The following is an 18416-nucleotide window of genomic DNA, read 5'->3' as shown; positions in this document are numbered from 1 at the left end:
CGTCGGTCGAAACCGTACAATTCACCTCGTCCTTTTCATTCACTTTGACAACCCTTTGGCACTTGACGTCAAATTTTTTCTTGTTTCTGTCTGCCTTTGTCTACTCATCGGTCAGTCCGGCCTCCGCGCATCTTTCCATTCGGTCTATGAGCTGAGCATACCAGAGTGAAAGGAAGTGCAAAGTTCGCAACAGACATGAGTGAAACGTCAGCGCTTAGCCTTCCGCGTCGGAGGAAGTTTTGTTGGCGCGACTTTCGAAGGGGTGTGGCGAGGTGCTGTCCCTCCTCGCCTTGTGTCCCGAGAGCTCCCTTCTTTCCCCTGCTTCCACGTCTCCCTAATGCTCCGGCACACGCCGGGTCTTCTCGCCTTTCGCTGCGACTCACTCTCGAATGATTGGCTGCCCAACTCCAGGTCACGTGGTCGCGGGCGCGCGATTCGATAAAAGCGCTGCATCGCACGGCGAGCATGCAGCAGGCATCCTTCGCTACGCTGGCTGTTTGCTTCCTGTCTTAGAGACGAGTGCGTGTGTTTCTGCTGGGCCAGGCGCTATTACGCACGCACGTTGTTGCAGCTAAATATTCAAAAGCGGCTACACAAAAGGCTTAGCTTTATTCGCACATCCCGGAAAAGTGAACACGGAACACAGTCGCGAGCCAAGTAGCTCCGAAGATTGCTCCATCCGACTTGCAGCTCCGCCAAGCGACTCATCATAACTTGCAGATCAATTTCACGTAAGACGCCTAAAGCGTTACGCTTTAAGTCACGTTTGACTGCGAATAGACACCAGCTTCAAGTGATTCGACGATGACTTTCATCTCCAGCATCCTCCTGCTGCTGACGATCTCAATGTGCTCCGCCATTATCGTAAGTTTTTCCATCTTCTTTTTAGATGAATGCCGACATGTTTGCATCCCCGAACCAAGTTGGCCACGCGGTTTAACACAAGACATGCACTCCAACTTTTGTGTACAGACTATCTTGATGAAACCGCTTCATAACCCTCAACCATGTGATGTCAACCTCTCACAGACGTTACCAATTAGGCGATCTTCATGCAGACATATTAAGGAATGAAAATATTTTTTCCTGGAGTACAATAGGTGTTTCCATGACAGCTTAAACTGTAGCGTAGCACATTAAAAGAATTCTACGTGGTTTCGAAAATGACTGAAAAGGAGGTTTTAAACAACGTTTAACAAATATTAAACAGTGTGCATGCATCCCAAATATAATGAAAAAGTGTTGAAGACGTATTTTGGTGGGATAACAGAGCCTTTTGTGCATCGTACAACAGCAGTTCATCGAATCACAGGGGTGTAGACGTGCTTCATTTCGTTGATTACAAACACCATAAAGTCAATCACACATGGTTTTTCGAGCGTAAAAAAATCACCTGCTGTCTATTTTGTCGAAGAAAATTCAGTATTTGATTTGGCTTGGGGTCTATGTTCATGGCGCAACCCACTATAGTCTATCGGCCATGAAGCGAGAGGCAGTAGGTAAAAGGGGCAAAATACTTAAATAGAAGTTTGTCATTTAAGAATAAGATAAAATAATGCTAATCAGAAATATCAAGTTTCATGGCATTTTATTTTTCAATTTAAAGTAACTATGTTTTTAATTCTAATAAAACCAAACAATAAAATTTACATGGCAGTCTCCTTGTTTCTCTTACAAAATAAATATCACATCACAAGCATCTCTATTGCAGTGTCCTAGTGCCGACGCCCCATGCGAGAGTATGACAAGTAGAGTTATGACCAATCGAAGTTGGCAAAAGGGACTTACTAGAAATTGTTTTCTATGCACGTTGAACCTACGACACTCTATAAAGAAATGTTCCGTAGTTTAAGGCCCCTTGAAATAAAAAAAAAATATTGAGAACGTGCCAAAAAGGCAACGCCAAAAAGGCAACGCCATTCGGGTAAATTATACTTCCAATTTTCTTCTTGAAGACCATCTGCGGTGCCAAGGGAATCTAAGGTATCAAAAATTGGAGTTATTTATACATAGAATTTCGCGTGTTCTTATCGGACTCAACTTCTTTTTAAATATCGCAACATTGATGTATACCGAAGGTCTTGGGATCCTCAGTACCTGACCTTTAAGCGATTCCACTGCTAGTGCTTCTGCTGACTCGTTTAAAGTGAGTCCCATGAGCCCTGGCACCCATACCAGATGGATGAGGAGTGAATGTTGGAAGAAAGATGAATAGAATCCTTGGAGAGTGGTTGATGAATTGGGCACTAATAGAGCTGCACGAACTGAGAAGGAGTCGGGTATGATTACAGCTGAAGAAATAAACGTGAGAAGTTTTCGTAGAGCTACGATGGTCACCCTAAGTCTGCCACAAATATTGGTGCAAAGTCGGGCAGTTGATAGGAGAAAGGCGGATTTATTTTTGGCGCAAAAATGCCCACTCCTGCATTCTCTTCAATGACATGAGCATCTGTGGCCTTTACTGAATTTATTTGGATGTCCCCAAGGTGGTCATATAATAAATGTTTACGTATCTAATAGGGAGAAGCTTAGCGTTATTAGGAAATATATAATCTAATTCAATGCTTAGTCGCAGTAGGTAAATTTGGGAAAACCACGTCAGGAATTAATACTTGTAATGATTCTAATAGGATTTGCAGAATGATTGCCTGGAAACCGTCCAGTCGAGATCTTTGATTCTCAAAGAATGCAGTCGGCTCTCAAGTGAAAACATAGTAGGAGTGTCTCTAGAGAGAAGCATAGATGTTCAGTAATGCTCGGACTGTCAGTATCTGAAATCGGGTTTGCAGATAAAGCAGGTGAGTTTCGTGATAAGCAATATTATTCGCTTCAAATTTTTGAAGGCCAAGAAAAAGAGGTAGTGATGCGCGTTCTCGAAGTTAATCAACAAGCGTAAGACAGCTGACATAAGGAAGTATAATATGGATAGAATTGAACATGCTCTCAGGAACGGAGGAAGCCTAAAAACAGTGAAGAAGAAACTAGGAATTGGCAAGAATCAGATGCATGCGTTAAGAGACAGAGCCGGCAATATCATTACTAATATGGATGAGATAGTACAAGTGGCTGAGGAGTTCTATAGAGATTTATACAGTACCAGTGCCACCCACGACGATAATGCAAGAGAAAATAGTCTAGAGGAATTCGAAATCCCACAGGTAACACCGGAAGAAGTAAAGAAAGCCTTGGGAGATATGCAAAGGGGGAAGGCAGCTGGGGAGGATCAGGTAACAGCAGATTTGTTGAAGGATGGTGGGCAGATTGTTCTAGAGAAACTGGCCACCCTGTATACGCAATGCCTCATAACGTCGAGCGTACCGGAATCTTGGAAAAACGCTAGCATAATCCTAATCCATAAGAAAGGGGACGCCAAAGACTTGAAAAATTATAGACCGATCAGCTTACTCTCCGTTGCCTACAAATTATTTACTAAGGTAATCGCAAATAGAATCAGGAACACCTTAGACTTCTGTCAAGCAAAGGACCAGGCAGGATTCCGTAAAGGCTACTCAACAATAGATATCATATTCACACTATCAATCAGGTGATAGAGAAATGTGCGGAATATAACCAACCCTTATATATAGCTTTCATTGATTACGAGAAAGCATTTGATTCTGTCGAAACCTCAGCAGTCATGGAGGCATTACGGAATCAGGGAGTAGACGAGCCATATGTAAAAATATTGGAAGATATCTATAGCGGCTCCACAGCCACCGTAGTCCTCCATAAAGCAAGCAACAAAATCCCAATAAAGAAAGGCGTCAGGCAGGGAGATACGATATCTCCAATGCTATTCACAGCGTGTTTACAGGAGGTATTCAGAGACCTGGATTGGGAAGAAATGGGGATAAAAGTTAATGGAGAATACCTTAGTAACTTGCGATTCGCTGATGATATTGCCTTGCTTAGTAACTCAGGGGACCAACTGCAATGCATGCTCACTGACCTGGAGAGGCAAAGCAGAAGAGTGGGTCTAAAAATTATTCTGCAGAAAACTAAAGTAATGTTTAACAGTCTCGGAAGAGAACAGCAGTTTACAATAGGCAGCGAGGCACTGAAAGTAGTAAGGGAATACATCTACTTAGGGCAGGTAGTGACTGCGGATCCGTATCATGAGACAGAAATAATCAGAAGAATAAGAATGGGCTGGGGTGCATTTGGCAGGCATTCTCAGATCATGAACAGCAGGTTGCCATTATCCCTCAAGAGAAAAGTGTATAATAGCTGCGTCTTACCAGTACTCACCTACGGGGCAGAAACCTGGAGGCTTACGAAAAGGGTTCTACTCAAATTGAGGACGACGCAACGAGCTATGGAAAGAAGAATGATAGGTGTAACGTTAAGGGATAAGAAAAGAGCAGATTGGGTGAGAGAACAAACGCGAGGTAATGACATCTTAGTTGAAATCAAGAAAAAGAAATGGGCATGGGCAGGACATGTAATGAGGAGGGAAGATAACCGATGGTCATTAAGGGTTACGGACTGGATTCCAAGGGAAGGGAAGCGTAGCAGGGGACGGCAGAAAGTTAGGTGGGCGGATGAGATTAAGAAGTTTGCAGGGACGGCATGGCCACAATTAGTACATGCGGGGTTGTTGGAGAAATATGGGAGAGGCCTTTGCCCTGCAGTGGGCGTAACCAGGCTGATGATAATGATGATGATGATGATGATGCGCGTTCTACAATAACGAGGGGGTAGTTTATAAGTAGGACCTCCAGAAAAAAAACTCGTGGCCGAACTCTAAAATGAGATGAACATACATACGACAAATTATCAGCAGAGTCTTCCTGTGAGTTCCAGATGAATGCTGCTGACTTTTCACCGTAAACTAACAGCACGTACGTGCCCCTTTACATGGAATGTATTCTTTGTGTGACTGCCAATTAAGCCTCTCTGTATAAATCATTACTAACTATATTAGTGATTGTACCGTGCGAATAATCTCCTGACCATAAGTGTAATTCGTATAGGAAAAGTTAAGGAGAAAACAATGATTGCACTTTTGTTGACTCTTAGAGACATTTGTATTCCTTTTAACTAGATGTCAATCTCATTAAAATAGGACTGCGAAGTTTTACATAGGCTATGTATATCATTCGGCGAGCACAAAACGCCACATAATCGGCTTATACGTCTACCTGCACATTAAGCTATGCCGGAATATGACTTAGTAAAATGTTAGATAGTTAATGTTAAATGTTGTTAAGATTCTCAGTCATAATGCTGCGCTAAGGCATCTTCTTTATGAGGTCCTTGAGGCTAAGGCGGACTGTAAAATCAGGTGCACGCGCCTGAACTAGCCAGCACACACGTCATTAGTTTCCATAGCACTAATTAGGCGGATTTCTTAAGGAAATGTCCTTCACTGCTCAAGGAGAAATCGGTTCATTTGCCAGTACGATAAGTATAAACTGCGGGAAGTACCGCTGAGTGTTCGGTTAGGTTAAGCAACGGCCACTTTTTCAGAGCGCGTAGCTTCAATCCTACGGTAATCTTAATAAAATGGTGAGGCACACATGGAAGCAGGGGAGAGAGAAACAGATGTAGCGGCGTATAAATGGCAGACTATCTTGCATTTCTTGGTGGAGGCGTTGATTTAAGTTCAAAGGGAATTCGAGGCGGAACATCTCGCAGTCCGGAAGCCAATGACAAGTTTGATAGCTAGACTTATCTGCTGCAGGGATAGAGAGACACACGTTGACAGAGAAAGTAAAACAAAAATTCGAAAATAGGTGTCGAAGGAGTTCAAGAGTACCAATGAGAGCGGTTAGGCGAAATGTCGATATTGTCTTACAGTGTAATGCGCGTTTCTTTACAGACTTCATTTTATGGAATGAGAATATCATTTTAGGTACACAGGCTGCTCTGTATGCGTAGATCTTCCAATGTTTTTAGACTGACAACACAAGGCTGTTTTTCTTTCAGGCGTCCCCAGTCTCGGTCTCAAAACACTGGCTTCAGTTTTCACAATTTCATTATGTTTTTCTTTTTTTTTAGTTTCGACAATAAATGCAATTAGCAGGCTTCTTGGAGTTGATCGTCATCCGATCCTTACTCCAAATAAATAATCTGGAAAAAAGCTTTCTGTCAGAGCATCGGGATTTAGTGTTGTCAAGGAGATAGTTCTGTGGGGGTATTCTGTAAGAGACCATCTTTCGGTCTGTCCATTTCAGCCGCTGCTGACTGACTAGGTCCACTGGTTTCCTCTCTTATACAGCTGCATCCAATCAGCAGCGGCCTAAATGGACAGACCACTATAGGTGGATTCTTTCAGAATACCTCCCCTGGCGTTTTGTTTGTTTTGGTTCTTGCAAAGCAGGGATACTTTCCTCAATACATTCCTTAAAACGCGCGCGCTTGAAAAGGTGGATTCCTGGTCTAGAGGCTAATTGTGCTTGTTTTATAAGCGTGTGGACGCCCGGCGTAAGGGTTTGAACCCTGAACCTCCACCATGCGTGCAGACCGACCAACAGAGTTATTGATGTTCGACCGAGACGCAGAGTATCGTAAAGCAGCCTAATGATTAGAAAAATTGGAATATTCGAAATAATAAGTGTAAGCTGTATGTATACAGTGACATGGAGTTACAGTGGTGCAGCCCCACCACTACGCATAAGTGGACTTGGGCGTTCTACTGCTGTCACCGCTCTGTGCAGAGGCGAATAACTGCCGTTTGCGCCGCCACTCTGGCGTTGACAGAACTTAGGAATACTGAAGTACAGAGCTTTGGCTGTACGATGAAGAACCTAGTCAAATTAATTGAGAGATCTCCTGTACGGGATCGCAAATAGCTCACTTGTCATGTTAAGACGTTACGCATATCACATATATTAGATCGATGACAGTGGTTTGGTCGTGTACTGCGTGCGACAAATAGCCATGGTTCTAGAATTATAAAAGAAGAATTCAGTGCGTGTGGCCCTCAGTAGCACACAACTTGCAATTTTCGAAGAATAAGGGGGGGGGGAGGGTTCTTTTGGTGCTAAGGCAGCTGAGGAATTTCTCGTTGTTCGTTGCGCTGCCACACATTTATGCTTTTGCGTTCAAGGCTACCAAGTGCAGAAATCGTGAGCTGTGCAGTAATGTCAAACAGTCAAATTTAGTGCTAATCTTCAATGATACCACAATATAAAATCGGCTATGCCCTATTGTTCAATATTCATAGTCACCATACCTTATATATGTAAGTAAATAGTTATGGCGCAGTGGATAAAATTCATTAAAAATATTGTCACAATGCTCAGCAAAAGAAGAAACCAAGGACACGGAAGACGATGAGGCATACTGGCCCTGCAATTTTCCGCATGTTACTTTTAACAGTTTTTGTAATACTCTAATACTCTTGTAACCTCTTTCTAATACCCTCCAAACCTTGGTCACTCCCCTGGAGTTCGTACGCGCCACCGAGGAAGGACATCCTATCTTACGCTATGTCACCCACCAAGTGGGTACGAGCCATCTTTGCAGGCAACAACAGCAGCATCGTGTACAATGCTCTGCTGTAGTAAATAATCTGTAAACATATTTGCCTCTCTTCTCTGTCCGTAATATTGTAGAGATTGTGGGTTCTACAAGACATAAGACGGATTTATGTGGTGGGCGCTTCTTGGCTGCATGGGCAATGACATTTCAAGGCGAAAATGCTTCAGGTGCGTCGCCACCAGTGGTCCCCATCATCCTGGCCCAACCAGCGCACTCGGGTATGGTCCGGAACCCAAGAGGTGGAATTCACCAGGTGGGACGTGTGCAAAGAGAAGCTCAAGAATTTGTTCGGCTAGCATGATGACAGCTGGCGGGCCATGCAGCAAGATCCTTGCGTGTCGTCGCTTTCATACTTGCACTTAATCGTATGTGGCCTGCATTCAGGATGTCATTGCACATATAGAAAGTTGACGAGAAGACACCAGGAGCAGAATAGGGCACCCACGTCCTCATAGGAATAGCTGATTATGCGTTCCACCTCCTTGTGTTTAGGAAATCATCCACGTTGGAGGACATAACTTCTGAATGTCGCCACGTCAAAAAAGCAAAAAGCGAAGAGCAGTCGCATAGTACCACACTTTCACATCTTACCAACGCGACTGCTACATCTACCTGCGAGAACCGGCGTCTTCCGCCCAGGAACACAACATCTAGCAATCTGGTGCGTATTGTTCGCCGGGAGGTCGAAGCTGCCTCTACATTTTCCTCCCATCTCCAGCTTCAGATGGTTCTCAGGCAACGATTTCTTTAACCCAGAGCGCTGTCTGTTAAGAAGTTGGCAACGCGGGGCTCCATGCAGGCTTCTTCGTCAACAGACCGAGTGATCGCTAAGCTTTCGCGCCCACCTCAACTCTAAACCCCCTACCCTCGTCCTAGTTACAGGGAACCAGCAGAATAACTCACTACCGACTAAAGACCCACTCGTTTTACTTTTTAGGTGCATCGGTAATATGTGTGGATATTGTCGAAGATCTTGGAATTCCAGTGATGGCGAAGGTTTTCGAACAACCATTGCTACGCAGGTCTTCATCAACGTAGATGAAAGACAACACTGCCTAGACGTTTACACCTACCCTACTGATTACTCGCCCTCCCCTCACCGACGCCTTTCCTGTTCACTCCTACGTTGTCGATCCCTGCCTACCGTACCACCTAGTCCCCGCTCTATTAATGGGTGAACTAGCTGGCGCAGCTCATACAGGTTATGCTGCCATGACAATCCGAGCCGAAATTGCGCTACTGATCCTGTCTACTACTCATAACGTGATTGACCCGGACGTAAATGGTGGTGTATCTGTCACAGCCCTCATTTACAGCGGTGCACACATATCTGTCATAAATATGACTGATATGTGTGGTGCCTTCGTGCGCAACTAATGAAGGTCCTCACTCCTGCCCCGCTACCTGTCGTCCAGGTCACGGGCGGTGGAACCGGCTTTTATTGGTATGTGTGCCTCTCGTGTGACTGTTGCCGGACTCCAGATCTCTGTTTTGCTTCATGTTTTGCAGCGCAGCCCTTACGATATTATCTTGCGCATCGATTCTATAGCAAAGCTGTGTACATCTACCCCCAATGCATCTGTCATATCCGTGGGACAAATGAGTGATAATGACGAAGGTCGTGAAATACCGGGTCGACCGGCAGCGTAGGCGAAGCAGGCTTCAGCACACCGCCCCTAACAATAATAAAAATTAATAATAACAGTCAAATAAATTAATTACGATGCATTGTTTGAAGTCGGTGGGTACACTAGAATCGTTTGTGGACAGCCCATGTACTAATGAGCAAGAGGCGTTACCATGTACCAAAGGACAATATTTCTTTACAACCATTGAGCATAAACTCACAAGAGGACAGTGCCACCGATTTTAGAGATGTCATTGCGGTGCGAACGAAAGGCGGAATGCTGACATACACTGTGTATATATCTCAAGGCACGCCAACGTGCACTATCGAGAAGTTCATGAGCACGCAGTTTGCGTGGTTTAACCGTGATGACACTACCATTGCAGTCATTATTGCAGATTTTAATGTGGACTTGTAAGTACAAGAAGAGAAATTGTTCCCTCACTTTGTGGTAGAAGAGTATGGTTGGGAGTGCCACACCAATCCAAGTCACCCAGCTACTCAGGAACGGTCGTGTATAAATTTAACTTTGCCCAAGACTCTGTCTGAGGTTGTAACACAACGAATCACTGTATATCACAGTAATCACAAAGCGGTCGTCACTGCCATTAACAAATGTTGAAAATCAATACATGGACACTTGTCTAACCCTGTCTGATGTACTACAGCTTTCCTAGTCATCCACCTCCACTGAGTGGAATGGCTCCTACATTGTTTACTTTCGCCCATTCCACCTATATTGACTGTTTTGTGGCACTTGAACAACATTCCCCACCATATAATGTGGGTCCTTCAAATCCTACGTTGACTCGTCTGTGCTCAACTGACCACGTTCACTTGCCTTATCTGGCAATAACTTAAATTACCGTCTCTCCCGAATCACCTGCCGCGGACGGAGACTATATCGTCTCTCTTTACCGTCTGCCTTTCACACAACGTCGCCTTCCCCCACAGGGTAATCCCTATCAAGGGCAACAGCCGCGGTGTTCGAATGGTCATACTTCACAAGAAAGAATTGGGCTTTCTTGATAGTTAGCCCACAGGTATTTATAGTTTTTTTTTCAGGATTTCCTGTTGATTTTCGTCACCCCTGTTTTCCTGCGCAAGCGCAAGAACCCCCCTCTTTGAGCCTATATATTTGTGCCCCCTTCTAATAAATATTTAAGTTGTGAGTAAGCGCCTTGTCTTGTTGTTCCTTCGTGTACTGACTTTCGTTGGGTGTGAAAGGTTTTCAGAATTTCGATGGTAAATTTTGGACTATGCCCTCAAGTGGTACCTCGCGGAATGTCTCTTGAAGCCCTTGACCCGGCCAGCGACTTCAACATTTTAGCCGCCACTAGCGAGTCTCCATCGTCTACCAATTTTGGTTTGCGCCCTACAGCTCCAGCCTCCGTTAATTTGACGGTAATGATAGCTCTCGAGCATCCAGCATAGCACGCAGACCCGCTTCACTGACTTCTCGCACCATACCGAGATATTCTTGACATCGATGACCAGCCCCTTGGTTAAACATCCGTTGTGAAGCATCGCATAGAGACCCGCGATACCAGCCCTACCCACGGACGGCCCAACTGTGTCTCTACTGAGCGCCAAGAGGTACCGAATGAAGTCAACCAAATGCTCGCTCGGAACATCATTGAGCCTTAGTCCTTGGGCATCCCGTGTTGTGCTCGTCAGAAATAAGGACAACAGCTGGCAGTTTTGCGCGGACTATCGGCATCTTAACAAAGTTACAAAAAAAAAAATCATGGACCCGTTCTCATGGCATCAACAATTCTATCGGTCGCCTACATGGTGAAAATTATCAATACCAAGTCTTAATTTTGCATGGTTAAAACTTTCTGCAATATTTTCAGCGATCTTTTATTGATATCTTCTCTGCTATCGTAATTCGTTATTTCATGCAACCAACATTTTTATTTGCCATTTTTCCATGCTCCTGGTTTTCCAAGGAAGCGTTGCTTTATTTTCCGTCCTGTGTGTTACCGAATATTGCATCTCGCCGCCAAATGTCACTCAATAAACAATGGCAAAATCCCGTAGACGCGCCATCTGCATTGTTGGCTTCGTAATACGAAATGGAAGCATTAGCGAATGGGTAGACAAAGTAATTAAACATGTCCAGAAGATGGATGCAATGATCACAAGGATCGCCCATCGCAGGCGCAGACTAAGCGAATAGGAGATAAAAAGAAGTTACGCCTACAGCGCACACTTCGCTGATCACACTCAGAGATCCGGAACTATGATCTTACAACAAAGTAAGGACTACAAATGTCTTCAAGGAAGAAGTTTGTCTCAGCTGCAAAAGTTTTCAGAGGCGGCAACCTAGTTGCGGTCACTATCCTACATGCTTAACAAAGGCAACACTACACTTACCTTTGGAAGAAAAACATGCCCTCTTCCCGCTAAACGCATTATGCCCTAATACAATACCTACCGAGAATTCTCCGCTGATTTCTTGGTTACAGGTGTCTGAGCATACACAGCAAATTAAAGAATATATTTTGAATCATATCTATCTGAGCGGGACCCTGAAACAAATCTGTCATTGAAAGTTTACACCGAACGAAGTGGAGCCTTCTGGTACACCAGAGAAGAAATACTATAAATCTTCGATGACTAGACCATTATGTGGACTTCGGCCCAGGAGTAAAACAAATGTTTATCTCTCTCTATCTAGTCCGACCAGCACTGGTTCATTCATTACGAATTATTTCTTCAGTTCGGCCAAGATATTCGTTTTCTATCTTGATAGATATTGCTAGCATTTCTTTCCTAACCAGTAGAAACCGAGAAGTCGCCATAATTTTTACAAACAGACGTATTCTTCATGTATTTAGTCGAGTGCACTAGGCCAATGTCGGTCAGTTTACACTTCGAATAGCAATTTAAAAAAAAATGGGTCCGAAAAGTGCCATCTGCACAACACACGTTTACAAAAATCTCCCCCCCCCCCCCCATTAAGATTCGTCTCTTCAATTTGTTCACGCAGGAGTGGCACTGCTACTTTATTTAAGCGCATTCTCTGAAGCACGTTTTGTGCAACTTGGAAAGTAAATATTCTTGCTCAAATCATAAAAGAAGGCTGAACGAAATGGAAATACTACTGTGCCCGCACAACTACATGATGTTTCATTTGTTGTACGTGATGGAAAAAACAACAACAAATAGGTTTTTTTAAGATCTTGGACATTGGACGCTTCATTTGGCGCTTCAACATGTACAGAACGTTAGTCTTAACCATGCTGGTAGGCCCCAATGTGATTAGGAATCAAGTGTAAGAGCTACCAAACTACCAAAAAGAGCTACCAAAGAAAGAAAGCCTTGCGGAAACGTTCAGAACGTTTAGGGAAACCACTGCTCCGGTTCAGGAGATGAGTGAGCAAGGCAGCGGTTTAAACTAGAATGTGCCAAGAGGGCTTCCGAAACAAGTGATATAGAAACTTTGGGTCAAGTTTTGCTTTAAAGGTTGCATACGTTAAGAGGAAAGAAAAAGCAGACAGAGGTAGTCAGACAGCGACGAGAATAACGAACACGAATTTAGGACCGGTTGCTTCGAACAGATATACACATAGGGGAGCCTAAACTCTATTGTCTTCTACTGGTTCAAGGGTAATGTAACATTCTATTCGGTAATACGACTCTCATACTCTTATCGAGGAGGAGAATCACTCCAGCTTCCGGCTGCGAGTAGCACTGACTATGCACTGTGTGCAATTTGCTTTCCTTCTGGCGCACACTTTGCTAATCACTGTCAAAGACCTGGAACTACCATTTTAAACACAGAAACGACTAGAAACGTCTACAAGGAAGAAGTTTGTCTTTCAGACTTGCTCAATTTCGCAGAATTCGACAACATTTCAGGGGAATACGCTGGCTCTAACCAGAGTAAACGTTATTTGAAAAATCGGCAGGCTGGTATGGACAGTCCGGTGGAGAACAATTACGAAACTGACAAAACAGACGCCGGCAAATACGAAGAAATAATTTATAACTTGATGCCTCAGCCTCCCACAAAGGAAAACGTTTGCGACTGCAAAAGAGTCGAAGTTTCACCCAAAAGACGAAGCATCGATTGCCATAGCAAATTGGTAGACAGCTCGGTGAAGTAAGGATAGTAGTTTTATCAGCCGTGTAAACTTGTAAACATTCCCTTACTAACTAAATAAACAATAGCGGTGTAGCGCGAGCACACGTAAACCTGAACACATCGAGCTCGATGACTGCGGAAACTCGCTGTGAAAACGCTCGAGTGAGAAATCGCGTCAGCAGCAACGAGTGGATTGAGCTTCTCGCATCTCTCGCTTCAATGCGAACGAAATGTCGAAAGTACAGCGCATACGTAGCTACCGCGCGCACTCTGAACACATCCCAGATCGCTTTGATGATGAAGCCCGCGCCGCGCGCACTTTGGCCACGTCTAGAGTGTACTGGCCACGTGGCAGATCGTTTTCGAGATACGGCACTCGCACTGCCGAATAGCAGCTGCCGAATAAAGACGCCTCCCCCCCTCCACTCACACTCATGCGCTCATGCCCCGCGCGTGACAACACAGGGCGCGCATCCGGCTCACCTTCCTCGCTCGCGCACGCGAGAGGGAGCCGTGTTAGTTAGCTCACCCTTCTATGCTTTCTCTCGCACGCACAGCAAACAGGACGCGGCGGCAATTTTATTGCCCTTGGACTCCATACGGAATCTCACGTTGGCACCGACGCCGGCGGCAAAAATGCGCCCGAAGTGTCCGTATGACTGACGCCGCAATAATCAGGCTGAAATATCAAGATTTTATTAATTTCTTCATCATGATCGGTGTCTCATTTGCCTTCATAGATGATCTCTATCGTGGCCTGCAAGAACTCAGGTAAATGGAGCGGAATATCGGAGCATCTATTTTCTGATAAGAGTTCTTTTTTTGTGTGTTTCACTGCTCTGCACTATTGTTCGTATTGTACAACTTGCCGCATTTTGCCATTGCAGTTCAAGAATCTATAACCCAGTCCCTTCTGCAATGCTTTGGAGTTATAGGGTATATGGCTTAACTGAATAAACACACAATTATACTGCGTCAAAAGCAGTTGCAAGAACTCTGCCTTCTCTTAGACTATGCACATTGCTTAAAGCATTACGAATTCGCTTTCTGCATATATGCGTGAAGGTGGTGACGTATGGCAATCTTCGCATCACAGAAACGGTTACACGCTCATTGACTCAAGTACAAGAGCTGCGTTTGGCTTAAACTGCAGCATGCGTTTCGTGCTTCCAGCCCTGGCTTCCTAGTACTGGTGCTTCAAGTGCTACTTGTTCTCCCTTGACCCTTTCGTTATTTTCTGTTCATAAAACGTGACCTCGTCTCCGAAGAACTGCTTTGTCATGTTCCTTGGTGCTCAGTATTATACGCGTGTCATGATTTCAGCCGCCTTTACAGCACTTGAAGTTTATTCTCGCATCTATGTAAATTTGTCCCTTTCTTTGCTACACGATGCGGCCCCGTCACACTGTTGATACTCCCGCGCTAGTCGTAGCACTCTTAAGCGAAAAACGACTTAAATATATATGCCCATGTCATCTCAGAGAAAAAAATAATAATAAGAGCTTTTTACTTCACCGCTTCCTGTACGCAAGTCTTTAGCGTGCAGTCTGTAAAATCGTAAAAGTAAAAGGCTAGCTGGGCTTGTGCAGCTACCCGAGAAATAAACCGCTTCACAGAACAGCACAGACCATCCCGAGAGCTAATTAATTCCTTGCCGCTTACGAGCTGGGCCAGCGGAACCGAATGACCCGAAAGGCTGTGGTCGTCTAATTCGCGTTTAAGGAGCCCGTTTCTTTCCTTATTAGCCAGAGGTCGTCCACGTGTTCGCTTCATCAACCCTTATTACACATTATCTATTTTCTTCTCTCACCAGGCACTGTGTAGTAGTCCTGACGGGCACAGCCACCGTAAAGAATCTGGGCCAATGAAGTGATGGCGTGTCACGCGCAGCCATCCCACAATTAGCAAAGCGGCGCTAATGAGTTGGCTGGGGGTCAGCGACTCAACGATCCGTCGTTGACACGAAGCAACGCTATAATTCGGTATTGTTCTGACGCCGTAGCAAACGCCCCCCTCCCCACCCCCCCTCCCACAGAAGAAATGATAAATACTGCGGAAATCCTTGCATGTCCGAGGAACCAGTCGCTGGGTAATAACATAGGACACTAGATGGCAGACCGTTTTATTCTCGAATTATCCCCACCATATCTAAGTACCTGAAGAAGTTTTCAATGTGAGCGCCAGCAAAACACATTTAAAGTGTGACACCGACAGCGGAGTACCAACGCCAACAATCGCATCCGCGGTTTCGTTGGACGTTAGGTTGGTTCCGACACAGCAAAATGTAGGCCAGTTTTCCTACAATCTACTCCTCCAATCTCCACCATTTACTCCAATCACTCGTGCTAGAAAAATGTGGCGTGATAAATGAGACTGCTCTTTCTCTCTCTAGCGCTTAAAACTTGACTTGCTGCAAGGAAATCACCACATGCAATTTACCGCAACCACAAGCAATATACACACGCGGTAGACAAGGTGTTATTCTCATCAGTAAACATTATAACACCAAAATCACTGATAGCGTTACGTGCGACCTAAAGCTTTACAAGTACAATAACAATTACTATGTAAATACACCTACGTAACCAAGGCTGTCAGATGCTCTGGCCCATGGTGGTGTTTAGTCATTTTGACGGTCGCTGCGTTGTGTTTAGTTTACTAATCACAGGAATGTCGCAGAGGATGATTAAGCGTGCATATGTAGCATCCCACATGTCTTGCATACTTGACAAGAATAATTCCCAATAGCCTTCCTCGGTGACTTAGGTTATGTGCCATGTTACGTTTCGCCTACGACGCGCGGTATAGCCGGCGCGGATGCAATGGACGCCGGCGCTTCATTCAAAGCGGCGGACATTTTGGCCCGTTCAGCGCCACCGCAACGCCTCCCCGACAAGCGTATCCCGGCACGTTTCAATGCCACGTGTCTTCGTGTGTGCGTGTGTGTGTGTGCATGTTGGTGCCCACGCTTGTCAAAGTGCGGCAGCCGGGGAGAGGAGCTCCCCAAGTGTGAAGCGAGGAGGTCTGACCGGCGCCAGCCCGACGGATGCGTCACCTTCTAGTCTCAACGTGCCCGAGCGGCGCCGTCACGTGCACCTCTGACGAGGCGTTCCTCCTTGCCCTCGACTCCGAGAGTATAAAAGCAGCTGCCCCCGGACGCCGAGAGGCTCCGATTTCTTCTGTTGAGTAACGTGCTCTCCCGTCTCTCCACTTCGGTCGACCTGACCGCCCGCTCTTTTGCGATGCTAGAATAAACAAGTTGTTCTGTTAGCAGTCGACTCATGCTTTGCCAGCACCTTCGGATGCTTCCAGTTGTGCCCCAGGCCGCCATGCCAACGCTAACCTTGGGGCTTGCGACCCATTTGCAACAGCCAGCGCTTCTTTGGCTTATGTGCAAGTGAGCATTACTGCCAATCTCAACAAATGACACCGTTTATGATCGACGAGTCTCTATTGAGAACGTGATGAGAACGGGGCCTGCTAACACGTGTACAGTGCCTGTTGGTTCCCGCGAAGAGACCACTGACACTGCGCAGTGAAATCTAAAATAAGTAGACGGATTGACGCACGGTGACAGATCTTCATTGTCTGAGAAGAAGCGCTAAGGCAAGTCGAATACCGGCACGAGCATGGAGCAGGGTAACCTCACCTATAGGTCAACCACAAGTATAGCGCTTCCAAAACAGAACAAAAAATGTGCACATCTACAAGTTAATAACGCTTGACGCAAGATTAGGGTTGAAGAATATTATGCAGAAAAGAAATGTAGTGTTGAGTAGTCTGGTAAGGAAACAAGAAATTAACATTGGCAGTTAGGCTCTAGCATCTGCAAAAAATTACTTTTTCCTCACCCGTTACTCAGAGGAGACCCTTACCCTGAGAAGGAAACTTATGCTATCTTCGGGTGGTCGTTTCTGAGCACTCTGGAGCGCTCTGGCGAGCGGCGTTGTCTTCGGCTGGTTGAAAGGGGGTGCGCGCCGTGCGTTCGGCTGGTTCTTCTCGATTGCTCTCCTCTATCTTGGAGCGCTCTGAGGCGCTCCGAGCCCTGTCGTCGGAGCAGTCATCACGATTGAAACGTCATCGTAGCGCCGCGTCGATGCTGTTGGCGACGGCCCACCGTAACCTTGGCAACCTAGGTCACTGCATGCTGGCGTTTCGACGAACGTTCGTCCCACCGGCACGTCCGCCGGTTTTTCCGGCAGCGCCGGGAGCTTTGGATAGACAAAACATCGGACGTTGGCCGTAGTAACGTGGTTTCGCATCAGCAATTTCCTCTTCCGAGAGCGAGTCGCACGTTCGGCTTGCGCGCTTGTCCTCTACCTTTGAGCTCGGGAAACGACCGATCTACCCGACTCTGCTTCGGGGCATACAGGCGACCAGTCGAAGATACCATTAGAGAAGAATAAACATCGGCTGGAGGGCATGGGCCAGGCATTCGCCAGGCAGCTTACCGCTATCATTGCAAAGAAAAGTGTACAATCATTGAATCATACACCTAATAAATGGTGCAGGAAATTGGACATCAACAAACAAGCTTGATTTAAGGACAGCGCAGCGAGTGAGGGAACGAAAGAAATAAAGCGTAACCTTAGGAAAGGAAGATCGCGGTGGGCAACGGAGAGGAAACGGGCACAACCTGTGTTCTAGATCGGATTAGGGGAAAAGCTTCAGCTGGGTACGTCAAGCAATGCGTAAACAAAATAGCCTGTTGACTTTTAGAGTTATAGAATTAGATGACAAGGCAAATGAAGCGCAGTCGTAGAAGACAGTGAGTTACGTGCTGAGATCAAGTTAAGAAATATGCCGGCACAAATTGGGATCATGTAGCGCTACATAAGATAACACGAGGTTGCTGCGAGATGCCTCCGTCCTGCAGTGAATCTGAACATAGGCTGATGATGAATGAATCAGCGAATATATAGAATAATGAATGCAGCTGCATTAGGTAAATTACTCATGTCTTTAAGTAATCAAATAGTAATGATAAAACGAGGAACCGTTTCTTTGTAGATAAAGCACAGCCCATGTTGCAAAAGAGCAGAGCAGACAGATAAACGTCCGACTGCGCTATGTAGGCACACTCCAATTGTCCACAAACATTGTCCTGGACTATCTGCAATCTCCACTGAAAAAGCGCTGTCAAGCACTAAGTTAGGCAGGTTCAAGACAGTACAAGACGGACAGAATGAAAGGAACACGTTTTAGGCTACT

At 45.4% G+C, this 18416-nt stretch overlaps 1 protein-coding gene across 1 annotated transcript in view; it reads left to right on the top strand.

Moving 5' to 3' along the window:
- Positions 1-527: 527 nt before the first annotated feature.
- Positions 528-18416, top strand: part of LOC135915914 (uncharacterized) — a 97515-nt gene continuing 79626 nt past the window's right edge. Inside the window, exon 1 of the mRNA XM_070533804.1 lies at positions 528-864. Coding sequence (XP_070389905.1) covers positions 805-864 — 60 coding nt within the window. The 5' untranslated portion in view covers positions 528-804. The remainder of the gene's footprint in view (positions 865-18416) is intronic.

The sequence above is a fragment of the Dermacentor albipictus genome, chromosome 2 (assembly GCF_038994185.2).
Source record: "Dermacentor albipictus isolate Rhodes 1998 colony chromosome 2, USDA_Dalb.pri_finalv2, whole genome shotgun sequence".
Taxonomy (NCBI): Eukaryota; Metazoa; Arthropoda; class Arachnida; order Ixodida; family Ixodidae; genus Dermacentor; species Dermacentor albipictus.
This window is presented reverse-complemented; position numbering and strand designations above follow the sequence as displayed.